The 15,191-nt window shown below is 40.5% G+C and overlaps 1 protein-coding gene across 1 annotated transcript in view; it reads right to left on the bottom strand.

Annotated features, from left to right (window-relative positions):
- Positions 1-136: 136 nt before the first annotated feature.
- The window catches only part of LOC104930024 (uncharacterized), a 16,781-nt gene continuing 1,726 nt past the window's right edge, over positions 137-15,191 (bottom strand). The window contains exons 2-9 of the mRNA XM_027278541.1: positions 14,819-14,909; positions 14,648-14,730; positions 13,105-14,194; positions 11,262-11,491; positions 9,532-10,459; positions 6,088-6,320; positions 5,103-5,373; positions 137-1,337 (exon numbers count right to left, since the gene is read on the bottom strand). Coding sequence (XP_027134342.1) covers positions 566-1,337; positions 5,103-5,373; positions 6,088-6,320; positions 9,532-10,459; positions 11,262-11,491; positions 13,105-14,194; positions 14,648-14,730; positions 14,819-14,909 — 3,698 coding nt within the window. The 3' untranslated portion in view covers positions 137-565. The remainder of the gene's footprint in view (positions 1,338-5,102; positions 5,374-6,087; positions 6,321-9,531; positions 10,460-11,261; positions 11,492-13,104; positions 14,195-14,647; positions 14,731-14,818; positions 14,910-15,191) is intronic.

Here is a 15,191-nt window from a genome sequence, read left to right as displayed (position 1 = left end):
CACACCTATGTGCATTTTAGTCTTTCCTTCTTAGGGCGCAAGACATAAATAAATGGACAAAGTGTATTAAAAAAAAATTATATATATATATTTTATTGTTTTAAACAAATTGTGATACAGCACAACAAGTTTTAGACATTGTATTAGCACAATGGGAATAACTCGATTTTTAACGGGTTAACAAAGAAGTGAGCCGACCTGCACGACAGCAGCAACCTCACTCTGTTCGACTTTAATAAAGTGGAAGCTTAATTAGCATCATTGATAACGCCTTTGTTTACCCTCCTACTACTACTTCTTCATGTCAAAGCGGTTGCTGTGAAAGAGTCTACTGTTTATGTCGGAGTGTGATACAAGCCAAAACGTAAGGCTTGTAATCCAGTATACCGCATCACTGTAGAAGACACAGTCTCAGTTGTATGTCAGTTCAGATCATACATGGCACATCACAATATTTTAAACTGTATCCACGTAAACTGGTGAATAGTTTCATTCAGGTAAATGTCACACATCTACAAGTATATATATTGCTTTTGTGAGTGACAACAATTGAAACAGACCATTCCTAAATACTTGTTTCACCCAAATATTTGGTGTCACATAGTTTGTTTTTCCTCCACTCACTGTAGTTCTTGAGTTTCTCGCTCATGTGTCGTTTCCACGACTCGTGAACCTGCATGTGCACGTTCAGGTCTATCTCCGTGTGAAAGAATCTGCCGCACGTCGTGCAGTGAAAGGACTTCGTTTTGCTCTTCGTGCTCTTCTTCGTTTCCTTCTTCATTTTGCTCTTCGCTTCCTTCTTCATTTTGCAAAATCTGAAATGACTGCTCGAGGCAAAACTTTTGCCACATTTAGCACAGTAATATGGTTTCTCCCCAGTATGCACCCTCATGTGAACAGTACGACTTGATATCTGGGCGAAGGTTTTCTCACAGTAATTACAGGCGAAGGGCTTCTCACCTGTGTGAATTCTTACATGCTGAATTAGATGGTGCCTTTGGTCAAACTCCTTGTTGCACTTCAGGCATTTAAATGCTTTCTGCCCTTCGTGAAATCTTTGCATGTGCCTTCTCAGAGCAGAGTCACTCCGAAATGTATCACTGCAAAAACGGCAAGACTTTTTGTCTCTCTGAGGCTGTTCCAGTTCCATATGGACTTCAACGCTTTGACTCTGATCCTTCTCGGAGTCACAGCATAGCATCGGCGAGCCATCGCTTTCATCCTGTTTGTCATCTATGCTTTCATTTACACCCACAGTTACAGCAGTGGAAGATGGGAAGAGATCAAAGTCGCTGGTCGGTTCTGATTTGGGAAGTCTGACTCCAGCATTGTTGGAAGTATCAGCCTCCACGTCTGGACTGATGCACTGCTCCACCTGCTCCTCTTTGACCTGTGAGTACTCTTGGATCTGTTCCAACTTAATGTCACATTGCTCCAATGACGGGAGCAGATCCTCAGAGACCGGCTTGGTGTCTGAAGGACAGGGAGGAGGAACTGTGTCAACTTCTACATGGACCTGCTGAGAGTCAAGGGGTTCCGTTTTCACCACAGTGGGAAGCTGGTCTGGCTGCTGGGAAGGCAAAATCTCCTCAGAGACCAACTGGATGTCTAAAAGACAGAGAACACATGTGATATAACCTTTTAGACAACCCGGCAATATCAAACACAAATATAAAAGTACAAGTAAGATGTGTTTTAGTCAGATGCCTTTAGTGCACCAAATGTGAAAGAATCAGCTTTTACACAGCCATTACAGTTGTTTATCATTTATTGGTTATTAAATTAAATGTCACTTTGTGCTGTAAAAGCATGAAAAGAGCTCCAGGGGGTGTAGTACTCCTTCAGTTAACCCTTAAAAAAAGACAAAGGACATTGTTTACAATCATAAAGCTAAATATTTGTGCAAATACAGTGATTCTAAAATATATATTGAGGGTTTTTTTTTTAATATACAGTTGTTTGTTATATATCCTGCACCAGAAAATGTAACTAGAAAAATTTCTAAAGAAATTTTGAGTGTGCCTGACTCTGGCCCCGTCGTCCCCATGCATTATTACTGACACTGCTCAGCAAATTCAGTATTAATACAACAAGCTGTGTCATCATTGCCTTTTTATTGGGCTCTTATTTTGAAGGGACTCTTATTTTGAAAAACTTGTCCTGTGTGTGTGTGTGTGCATGTGTGCACGTGTGCTTGTTCTGTCTGTGCGTGTGTGTGTGTGTGTCTGCCTGTCTGTCTGCCTGTGTGTGGTGTGTCTGTCTCTCTATCTATGTGTTTGTGTTTGTGAGAGATGCATGCTTGAGGTTGCCAAGCAACCAGGGTGAGCTGCAGGTCAGAGTAATTAGTCACAGGTGCTGCATGCAGCCTGTCTGTCCCCCTGAGATGCACAGTATATGTCTGAATGATCCCCCTCGAAGGTGGCCAAAAAAAACCTATAAGGTATGCATCAAACCAAAATCTGAAATGACCAGAAGAATGCTCGTCTTGTGTATAATGTCTGTGCCAAGTTTCAGGCGAAAATTGTATAAACTTTGGCCGTAGGAGTCAGAGAAAGCACACGTGCTCCCTGCTCCTTTCAGAAAATTCTATGCTCAAAATAACATGGGAGTATATGAGGCTTTGGTGGGGAGTAGTCGATCAATTAGCCTGTATGGAGCCAAAACTATATGTCTGACAGCTTTGGCAGGCGAATGTGAGTGATACAACAAATTTTGCTACGTTTCTATGTAGAAATCGTGTCTGTAGTGGGGCATTTGAGTCCACGGTAGTCAAATCCGTTTTATTTTTTCACTGATCGTTCTCTCCCCTCTCCACTCTAGCGATGACATCACTCACTCTAGCTCTGGAAAGTTCTCGCAATACACACCCATTCATTTTTTGGCTTCGTTTTTCTGGATTTTTGGCAAAACCGTTTGCCGAAACTCTTAGAAAAGACATAGCCATCAATTCCCGGCCGAGCCGGTCGTTTTGATACCCGTTTTGTGTATGTGCGACAAAAACTCTGGGAGGAGAAGCGAACCGAAAAAACCACGGAAGAAACGGAAGACGAATAAGCCCGAGAGGTTTTAAAGAGTGTGCTCCTTCAGGCACACTCAATAAGCAGAATAAGCGCGGTGGATAACATATAGTGTGCGCTTTCAGGCACACTCAATAAATGAAGTAAAACAGCAATTTTTAAACAATTTAAAACATCAGAATATCATTTAAAATCATTAAAACAGCAGATTTTTAAACAATTTAAAACATTAAACGAATCACAGGATTATGATTAAAAATTCTCTAAAAGAGCTCAGCTCTTCTAGAGAATTTGGTTCATCCAATTAATGAAGCAAAAAAGACCTCGAATACAAATCAGTTGTTTGTTTGTTTTTAAAGACATTTTGACGATATTAAAAAAACGAAACAAAGACACATTCACAAGGACCTATCTTTCCTTTTTCTACGGCAGCCACAGACTCATTCGGCTGACGGTCACCAGTTAACACGGTCGCTCGTTAAACCGAAACACCGGCTACACGCTACATCCATGTCTCCGCACATACCTGCTCTGAACAGCATCACCTCCGGCTTTAAAACGGTCAGCTGCTCGAGCTGCTTTCTCAGCTGGATGATTTCTGTCCTGGAGCGGACAACTTCATCCTGATACTCTGCTATCGTCTTTTCAACAAGTCCAAAGATCTCCTCGGCAGCCGCAGCCAGTCGCTCGTTGACCTGCAGTCTGAGCAGCTGCGTCCCCGCCATGGATGGATGGAGCAGCGTCTTGTTTAGTCCGCTTTAAAAATGTTCTTGAGCTTTGAATGAATTATAAACACATGTACACGGACTATCTTTGTTCTGGAAGTTCACTGACTCTAAGAGTGAGCGACTTGCTGCAGCCAACGTCCCAAAAATGAAGTGCCGAACTTACAGGCGATGAATGTGCTGTTGTGGTTCAAAGCTCCTCCCTGATTGGTCCATGTTGATGTCCGTCTTCTGCTCCGGTGTCCAATCGGAATACGTCAGCAACCTGAGGAGGAAGAGCCCTACACTACCTTTCACATTAAGAGCATGCTATGCTGTGCAGATCTTTAACAACAACCTATGTATAACATTAATGTGCCAACAGTTATTATGCAAGCGAGCGCATTATGAGTTGCTTTCTTTCTTCATTCTTTCAAATTCCTGAAACTTTCTGCTTCATGGTACGAGCAAATTATTGCAAAGCTTTTTATTTATTTCAGTGGTTTGCAGCAGGAATCCAACATGATGATCAGAAAATCGGTACACGGTTGACAAACAACCATTCACACTCACACCTACGTGCATTTTAGTCTTTCCTTCTTATGGCGCAAGACATAAATAAATGGACAAAGTGTATTTTAAAAAACAATATTTTATTGATGTTTTAAACAAAACACACATCACAAGTATATATTGCTTTTGAGAGCGACTGCAGTTGAAACAGACCATTCCTAATTACTCGTTTCACCCAAATATTTGGTGTCACGTAGTTTATCACTCCTGTTCTTGCAGTTTCTCGCTCATGTGTCGTCTCCACGACTCATGAACCTGCATGTGCACATTCAGGTCTGTCTCCGTGTGAAAGAATCTGCCGCACGTCGTGCATTGAAAGGACTTTGTTTTGCTCTTCATGCACATTTTGAAATGACTGCTCGAGGCAAATCTTTGGCCACATTTAGCACAGTAATATGGTTTCTCCCCAGTATGCTGTCTCATGTGAAGAGTACGACTTGATTTCTGAGTGAAGGTTTTCTCACAGTAATCACAGCTGAAGGGCTTCTCACCTGTGTGAATTCTCACGTGCACAATTAGATGGTACCTTCGGTCAAACACCTTGTTGCACTTCAAGCATTTAAATGCTTTCTCCCCTTTGTGAGTCGTTTCTACGTGCTTTATGAGAAAAGAGTCCCTTTTAAACCTTTTACCGCAAAAACGGCAAGACTTTTCGTCTCTTGGAGGCTGTTCCAGTCCCACAAAGACTTCGACGCTATGACTCTGATCGTCCTTGGAGTCACAGCATAGCATCGATGAGCCATTGCTTTCATTCTGTTTGTCATCTATGCTTTCATTTACACCCACAGTTACAGCAGCATTGTTGGAAGTATCAGCCTCCACGTCTGGACTGATGCACTGATCCATCTGCTCCTCTTTGACCTGTGGGTACTCTTGAAACTGTTTCGCCTTAATGTCACATTCTTGAAATAACAGGTGCAGTTCCTCAGAGACCGGCTTGGTGTCTGAAGGACAGAGAGGAGGAACTGTGACAACTTTCACATGGACCTGCTGAGAGTCAAGGGCCTCAGTTTTCACCACAGTGGGAAGCTGGTCTGGCTGCTGGGAAGGCAAAATCTCCTCAGAGACCAACTGGATGTCTAAAAGACAGAGAACACATATGATATAACCTTTTAGACAACCCATGCTTTCAATGCACCAAGTGTGAAAGAATCAGCTTTTACACAGCCATTACAGTTGTTTATTATTTATCTATTATTAAATTAAATGTCACTTTGTGCTGTAAAAGCATGAAAAGAGCTCCAGGGGGTGTAGTACTCCTTCAGTTAACTCTTTAAAAAGACAAAGGACATTGTTTACAATCATGAAGCTAAATATTTGTGGAAATACTGTGATTCTAAAATATATAGTAAGTTATTTATTTTAATATACAGTTGTTTGTTATATATCCTGCACCAGAAAATGTAATAAATGAAGTTGGAAAGTACAATACGGGCTCAAAGAATGCTTTAACTATCTGCACCACCTAACAACAACAGCTGTAGGCTTTTAACCGGTTGGCTACCGCGTCGGTGTTGCGGTTTAAAGAGCGACCGTGTTACCTGGCGACCTTCTGCAGTTGAAAACAGGGAGAGGAAGCAAATAAGACCTCGAATACAAATCAGTTGTTTGTTTGTTTTTAAAGATATTTTGACGGTATTAAAAAAAAACGAACCAAAGACACATTCACAAGGACCTATCTTTCTGTTTTCTACGACAGCCACAGACTCATTCGGCTGACAGTCACCAGTTAACACGGTCGCTCGTTAAACCGAAACACCGGCTACATGCTACATCCATGTCTCCGCACATACCTGCTCTGAACAGCATCGCCTCCGGCTTTAAAACGGTCAGCTGCTCGAGCTGCTTTCTCAGCTGGATGATTTCTGTCCTGGAGCGGACAACTTCATCCTGATACTCTGCTATCGTCTTTTCAACAAGTCCAAAGATCTCCTCGGCAGCCGCAGCCAGTCGCTCGTTGACCTGCAGTCTGAGCAGCTGCGTCCCCGCCATGGATGGATGGAGCAGCGTCTTGTTTAGTCCGCTTTAAAAAAATGTACTTGAGCTTTGAATGAATTAAAAACACATGTACACGGACTCTCTTTGTTCTGGACAGTTCGCTGTAGAGTTGTGCGTTCAAGAACGAACCGAATCTTTTGAACGGCTCATTAACATGAACGATGGTTTCTCAGAGATGCTCACACATGCTCCTCCTTGCTCCTCCACTCACGGAGTGAGACGGAGAGAGCATGGGGAGGAGCATATCATGCAAATATTGTATGAGTTTATTATTAGTTATTTTTTTTAGAAAGCAACCATGTGCACCTCAGGACAGTTCACTATTCCATTGTACAGTTTGTAGTAGTAGTAGTACTAGTGGGCTGTATGTACATTTCCCCCCTCTAATTTATTGTATATAAATATATAATAAAGTATATCTTCTTCTTCTTATCCATTTTTCTAATACTTGAAGTATGGTTTTTGAGTTCATAGTTCTATTAAAATATTCTTGTGTGAAACGTTTTCATTTTGAAATATTGTTTTGAGTTGCTGTATTGTTAAAAATGTTCTTGTGTGGAAATTTTGGACTAAAAGCTTTTGCCTGCTGTGTTTTTTATGGTGTATTCATAAGTGTTTAGGTGTTGAAAAACATAAGTCAAAGTAGTTTTACACACATACACACACTTTATACAAAGGGTAAATAGTGATCTCAGTGTCAGCTCAGAGGGATATGGCAGTGGAATATTTACAATGAATTCATATCAGACTTTAAGATCTTGTCCACACGTCAAATGAAGCTATAATCAATATTTCAGAATAGTTCAAACTCAAATATTAGTGGGAAATCTGAGTTTGAAATTAGATAAAAATATCAGCCCATCATTCCTCCCTCTGATTATTTCCAGGATGAAATGAATTAACCCCAAGCTAGCTTCTTAAAAGTGAAAAAAAAAAAAAAGAATGAGCCAAATGAGCCAGTTTTTTGAACGGCTCTTTGAAATGAACGGATCAAAAAGATCCGGCTCCCTCCAAAGAGCCATAAATCCCATCTCTAGTTCACTGACTCTAAGAGTGAGCAAGTTGCTGCAGCCAACGTCCCAAAAATAGAGTGCCTAATTTACAGGTGATGAATGTGCTGCTATCTTATTGGTCTAGAGGTGTCAAAGGGGAGGAGCCGTGGTTTAAAAGCCCCCCCCTGATTGGTCCATCTCGATGTCGGTCCTCTGCTTATGTCTCCAATCGAAAGAGGTCAGCAACCTGGGAAGGCGTTACAACAAATTTTTGAGATTTACTCTCACCAAAGAATTTTTTCCTTTCTTCCTCAAAAGAAAACATGTGTTAAAGGAATAGTTCCCGTTGAATACCAAGAGAATTAGATGTACATTTCTTTCATCTTTCCTATCTCTCCTAAAGCGAAAGAGGTTACACTTCAAAACAATAAATGACATTTTATCCTTGTGGTGAATTTTTAAGACTTATATTTAATTTGGACTGTAATGAATGTGCTTTTTTGTAAAACAGAAGTAGAAACACTTGAACATTTAATGTTCTCTTGCAATCTATCTGATTAGTTTTGGAAAGACTTCAAAAATTGGTTAACCTATAATAATAGTATAGATGTGCCACCCCTGACTTACAATAATGTGAGATTTGGTTTCATAATGGAGCACAGAAAACTAGAATATAACATAACTAATTTGGTTATACCTGCCAAATACTTTCTACACAAATGGAAATTCTCAAAAAAAATACCCCACATTTCAACATTTTTCTAAAAGAGATGCACCTTTACTTTGATTCTTTAAAACTTATGAAATCAAAGAAAGCCCTATTGCTGTATGACAGTTTATTAACTTTAACTTTTGATTGATCCCCTATAATAATGTTTTTTCTTTCTTTCCATTGCTTTACTTTATATTGTTGTTCTGTTTATACCCTATTGTTCTTGAATGGAAGAAATGCTACGCTCAGTTCTGAAAGCAACAACTTTTGTAATTGTATTTGAATATGCTTATTTGTATTGTATTTTGCAATTAAGTTAAAAAGTAAAAAAAAAAAAAAAAAAGCTACCTGGGGAGGAAGAGCCCTATACTTCCTCTCCTGTTAACTTCCTTTCACATTAAGAGCATGCTATTATATTACACCCTGGGCGTGCAGATCTTTAACAACAACCTATGTGTAACCAATGTGCCCACAATTATTATGTGAGTGAGCGCATCATAACACTTATGTTAAGTAATATAACAACACTCATTGTTTTCTGATATAATACAGCACTTGTACTCAGTTTCAACAGACAGGGGGCGCCGGTGACAATAAATCCTGTTTGTTATGAAGTTGAACTGGAAGCATTAAGTGACATTATCGTTCGTTTTTTTTCACCTCTTAATTTTGAACATTGCAGAGTTTATTTTAATTTAAAGTCCACGTGTCACCCTTCACATTTAAGCCAGTGCTCCATCCATCCAAATCGGGTACGCAGCTGCTTTCTTTCTCCATTCTTTCAAATTCTTGAAACTCTGCTTCATGTTATGAGCAATTATTGCAAAGCTATTTATTTATTTCAGTGATTTGCAGCAGGAACCCAACATGATTAGAAAATCAGTACATGCTTGACAAACAACCATTCACACTCACAATCACACCTACGTGCGTTTTAGTATTTCGTTCTTAGGGCACAAGACAAAAATAAATGGACAAAGTATATTAAAAAAAAACAATATTTTATTGATGTTTTAAACAAATTGTGATACAGCACAACAAGTTTTAGACATTGTATTAGCAGAACGAGAATAACTCATTTTTTAAACGGGTTAACAAAGAAGTGAGCCGACATGTACGACAGCAGCAACCTCACTCTGTTTGACTTTAATACAGTGGAAGCTTAATTAGCATCATTGATAACGCCTGTGTTTACCCTCCTACTACTATGTCTTCATGTCAAAGCGGTTGCTGTGAAAGAGTCTACTGTTTATGTCGGAGTGTGATACAAGCCAAAACGTAAGGCTTGTAATTCAGTATACCACATCACTGTAGAAGACACAGTCTCAGTTGTATGTCAGTTCAAATCATACATGGCACATCACAATATTTTAAACTGTATCCACGTAAACTGGTGAATAGTTTCATTCAGGTAAATGTCACACATCTACAAGTATATATTGCTTTTGTGAGTGACAACAATTGAAACAGACCATTCCTAAATACTCGTTTCACCCAAATATTTGGTGTCACGTAGTTTGTTTTCCTCCACTCACTCCTGTTCTTGCAGTTTCTTGCTCATGTGTCGTTTCCACGACTCGTGAACCTGCATGTGCACGTTCAGGTCCGTTTGCGCGTGAAAGCATCTGCCGCACGCCGTGCAGTGAAAGGACTTCGTTTCGCTCTTCAAGCAAGTTTTGAAATGACTGCTCGAGGCAAAACTTTTGCCACATTTAGCACAGTAATATGGTTTCTCCCCAGTATGCCGTCTCATGTGAGTAATACGACTTGAGTTCTGAGTGAAGGTTTTCTCACAGTAATTACAGCTGAAGGGCTTCTCACCTGTGTGAACTCTTATATGTTGAATTAGACTGAACCTTTGGTCAAACTCCTTGTTGCACTTCAGGCATTTAAATGCTTTCTGCCCTTTATGAAAGCTTTTTACGTGCCTCGTGAGAACAGAGTCCTTCTCATATCTTCTACCGCAAAAACGGCAAGACTTTTCGTCTCTCGGAGGCTGTTCCAGTTCCAGTCCCAGTTCTATATTGACTTCAACGCTTTGACTCTGATCCTCCTTGGAGCCACAGCATAGCGTCAATGAGCCATTGCTTTTATCCTGTTTGTCATCTATGCTTTCATTTACACCCACAGTTACAGCAGCTGATTTGGGAAGTCTGACTCCAGCATTGTTGGAAGTATCGGCCTCCACACCTGGAATGATGCACTGGTTCACCTGCTCCTCTTTGACCTGTGGTTGCTCTTGAAACTGTTTTGCCTTGATTTCACATTCCTGCAACAACAGGAGCATATCCGGCTTGGTGACTGAAGGACAGAGAGGAGGAACTGTGACAACTTGCACAAGTGGGATTTGGAAGATGGAAACTTCTTGGACCTGCTGAGAGTCAAGGGGCTCAGTTTTCACCACAGTGGGAAGCTGGTCTGGCTGCTGGGAAGGCAAAATCTCCTCAGAGACTGACTGGATGTCTAAAAGACAGAGAACACATATGATATAACCTGTTAGACAACCCGGCAATATCAAACACACACACACATACATACATACACATACATATATATACATATATACAACTTCAAGTAAGATGTGTCTTAGTCAGATGCTTTCAATGCACCAAATGGGAAAGAATCAGCTTTTACACAGCCATTACAGTTGTTTATTATTTATCTATTATTAAATTAAATGTCACTTTGTGCTGTAAAAGCATGAAAAGAGCTCCAGGGGGTGTAGTACTCCTTCAGTTAACTCTTAAAAAAAGACAAAGGACATTGTTTACAATCATAAAGCTAAATATTTGTGCAAATACCGTGATTCTAAAATATATAGTAAGTTATTTATTTTAATATACAGTTGTTTGTTATATATCCTGCACCAGAAAATGTAATAAATGAAGTTGGAAAGTACAATACGGGCTCAAAGAATGCTTTAACTATCTGCACCACCTAACAACAACAGCTGTAGGCTTTTAACCGGTTGGCTACCGCGTCGGTGTTGCGGTTTAAAGAGCGACCGTGTTACCTGGCGACCTTCTGCAGTTGAAAACAGGGAGAGGAAGCAAATAAGACCTCGAATACAAATCAGTTGTTTGTTTCTTTTTAAAGATATTTTGACGGTATTAAAAAAAAACGAACCAAAGACACATTCACAAGGACCTATCTTTCTGTTTTCTACGACAGCCACAGACTCATTCGGCTGACAGTCACCAGTTAACACGGTCGCTCGTTAAACCGAAACACCGGCTACATGCTACATCCATGTCTCCGCACATACCTGCTCTGAACAGCATCACCTCCGGCTTTAAAACGGTCAGCTGCTCGAGCTGCTTTCTCAGCTGGATGATTTCTGTCCTGGAGCGGACAACTTCATCCTGATACTCTGCTATCGTCTTTTCAACAAGTCCAAAGATCTCCTCGGCAGCCGCAGCCAGTCGCTCGTTGACCTGCAGTCTGAGCAGCTGCGTCCCCGCCATGGATGGATGGAGCAGCGTCTTGTTTAGTCCGCTTTAAAAAATATTCTTGAGCTTTGAATGAATTAAAAACACATGTACACGGACTATCTTTGTTCTGGAAGTTCACTGACTCTCAGAGTGAGCGACTTGCTGCAGCCAACGTCCCAAAAATAAAGTGGTGAACAGTTAAACATAGTTTAGTATGAGAATGTGCTGCTATCTTATTGGTCTAGACGTGTCAAAGGGGCGGAGCCCTGGCTTAAAAAGCCCCTCCTGATTGGTCCATCTAGATGTCCGTCCTCTGCTCCGCTCTCCAATAGGAAGGGGTCAGCAACAAATTTTTGAGATTTACTCTCACCAAAGAATTTTTTCCTTTCTTTCTCAAAAGAAAACAAATGTTAAAGGAACAGTCCACGTTGAATACCAAGAGAATTAGATGTACATTTCTATTAGTTTTCCTATCTCTCCTAAAGCGAAAGAGGTTACACTTCAAAACAATAAATGAAATTTTATCCTCGTGGTACGGAAGATCTAAAGGGTCATACATGCATACATTTTATTCCAACCGTTTTCCCGTGATAACGAGATAATTTTCCTTCGTTTTCCCGTGACGACGAGATAATTAATTCGAGATCTCGAGAAAACAAAACGATAGTCTAGTGTATTAAATCACTGCAGGAAACATCATTTAGTGTAGCAATGTCAGAGGAGCATGAGACACCTTTAGTGTATTTTGTATTTGTTCTTGTTTTGTCTCAAAACATTTCAAACAGTTACTGAGTTTGAAATACAGATAGTCAGTTCTGATTTTCAGGGTATTTATGATGACATCAATGATTTAATACACTAGACTATCGTTTTGTTTTATCCAGATCTCGAATTAATTATCTCGTTATCACGGGAAAACGGGTGGAATAAAATGTATGTATGTATGTATGACCCTTTAGGGCTTCCATAGGATAACAAGAGAATTAGATGTAAATTTCTTTGTTTTCCTGTCTTTCCTAAAGCGAAAAAGGTACATTTCAAAACAATAAATTACATTTTATCTTATATTTAATTTGGACTGTGATGAATGTGCTTTTTTGTAAAACAGATGTAGAAACACTTCATGGTACACAGCTGCTTTCTTTCTCCATTCTTTCAAATTCTTGAAACTTTCGACTTTATGGTACGAGCAATTATTGCAAAGATATTATTTATTTCAGTGGCTGCAGCAGGAACCCAGAAAATCGGTACACGGTTGACAAACAAACATTCACACCTACGTGCATTTTAGTCTTTCCTTCTTATGATGCAAGACAAAAACAAATGGACACAGTATATAAAAAAAACAATATTTTATTGATGTTTTAAACAAATTGTGATACAGCACAACAAGTTTTAGACATTGTATTAGCACAATGGGAATAACTCTTGTTTTTTTCAAAGTGTATTAATTCCACTGTGTGACGATGTTGTTATTTAGAGAGACAAAGAAAGGCCCTCAGAGCAAAAGGGCTAAAAACGGTATCCACGTAAACTGATAAATAGTTTCATTCAGGTAAATGTCACACATCTACAAGTATATATTGCTTTTGAGAGCGACTGCAGTTGAAACAGACCATTGCTAAATACTCGTTTCACCCAAATATTTGGTGTCACGTAGTTTGTTTTTCCTCCGCTCACTCCTGTTCTTGCAGTTTCCCGCTCAAGTGTCGTTTCCACGACTCGTGAACCTGCATGTGCACGTTCAGGTCTATCTCCGTGTGAAAGAATCGGCCGCACGTCGCGCAGTGAAAAGACTTCGTTTTGCTCTTCTTCGTCACCGTGCACAATTTCAGATGTTTCCTACTAGCGAACCTCTTGCCGCAATTCTTGCAAAGATACGGTTTCTCTCCGGTGTGCACTCTCATGTGAACCATTCGACTGGAACTCTGAGTGAATGTTTTGCCGCATAAATTACAGCGGAAGGGTTTTTCGCCGGTGTGAACTCTCTGGTGCAGAATGAGCTGCTGCTTCAGCCTAAACATCTTGCTGCACTCGGAGCATTTGAAGGTCTTCTCCTCCTCTTTGGGATTCTCGTCTGTGTTCACCTTTTCAGGTGCGCTTTCAAATTCCTTCTTCATTTTGCAAAATTTGAAATGACTGCTTGAGGCAAAACTTTTGCCACATTTAGCACAGTAATATGGTTTCTCCCCGGTATGCACCCTCATGTGAACAATACGACTTGAGTTCTGACTGAAGGTTTTGTCACAGAAATCACAGCTGAAGGGCTTCTCACCTGTGTGAATTCTTACATGCAGAATTAGATGGTTCCTTTGGTCAAACTCCTTGTTGCACTTCAGGCATTTAAATGCTTTCTGCCCTTTGTGACTCCTTTCTACGTGCCTTATGAGAAAAGAGTCCCTCTTAAATCTTTTACCGCAAAAACGGCAAGACTTTTCGTCTCTCGGAGGCTGTTCCAGTTCCACAAAGACTTCAACGCTATGACTCTGATGAGGAGGCGGCGACGAGCCATCGCTTTCACCGTCTTCGTCGTCTTCATTTAGGGTCACAGTTACGGAGGCGTAAGACGGGAAGAGCTCGCAGTCGCTGGTCGGTTCCGATTTGGGAAGTCTGACTTCGGCACTGTTGGAGGTATCAGCCTCCACGTCTGGACTGATGCACTGATCCACCTGTTCCTCCTTGATCTGTGGGTAGTCTTCGATCTGTTCCACCTTAATGCCATATTGCTGCAATGACGGAAGCAGATCCTCAGGGACCGAATGAGCGTCTGAAGGACAGAGAGGACATATAACCTGTTAAAAAACAGTAATATCCAACATGAATATATCTCTACAAGTGCAAGTAAGATGTGTTTTCAATTCGCCAAACATGAAATGATTTATAGACAGCAGACATCAGATTTTGTTGTCAGACGCTGTAGCTACCTTGGTTTGATTTGTTGACATTATTCCTCATTCACAGACCTCATACTTCCCCCTTGACTGTATCTATAGTCCAATAATACTCCTACTGTCCAAAAAAAACCCAAAAATTGGTTCCTGTCTGAATGCAGCCTAACTCAACTGGTCCTGGCACAGGTAGTTTTCTCTTGCCACAGTCGGCGAGTGCTTGCTCCTGGTGGGAATTGTTAGATCTCTGTAAACAAGGTTTAGACTGAACTCCTATACGTAAAGTGTTTTGTATTATCACTAAAGGAGGATCCCATGTGTGAAACTCTTACTCGTAAAAAGCCACATTTGAGAGTCCGGCTGCTGTTGAGAGTCTGTTGTCGGCTCCACAGCTGCCGTCACTTTCTTTTTCTTCCTAAACAAACAATGACCAAGAAACATTAGTTAAGCCGTACCACAACTATTTCATAAGATCAAAATTATAGCCAGTCAGAGGAGGTTACCTGTCTCTTTTCTTTGGGGTCTTCTTACGCTCACTCTGCCAGAACAAAGTGGGAACAAAGTCTGGACTTTCTGGATCCAGGGATGACTTTCCTGTAGGACAACAATGAGATTACGTGGTACCAGTTATTACAAATATAACATGACTACGTCCTGAGGATGCTTTGGAAGAACCACGTCTCCCAAAAGCAGCTTGTGTCCTTCTACAGAGCATCCTAACATACAGCATCTGTGTGCGGTCTGCACTCCAGAGGGTCTATCAACAAGTAAACTGCAAGCATTAATATGCAACAATAAGCTGCTTTTTGAAAAAAACTATACACAAAATGAATGATTCCATTATGTATGAACCTTTTATCAATCATAAACACACAC

This window comes from Larimichthys crocea, chromosome III (genome assembly GCF_000972845.2).
Source record: "Larimichthys crocea isolate SSNF chromosome III, L_crocea_2.0, whole genome shotgun sequence".
Classification (NCBI taxonomy): domain Eukaryota; kingdom Metazoa; phylum Chordata; class Actinopteri; family Sciaenidae; genus Larimichthys; species Larimichthys crocea.
This window is presented reverse-complemented; position numbering and strand designations above follow the sequence as displayed.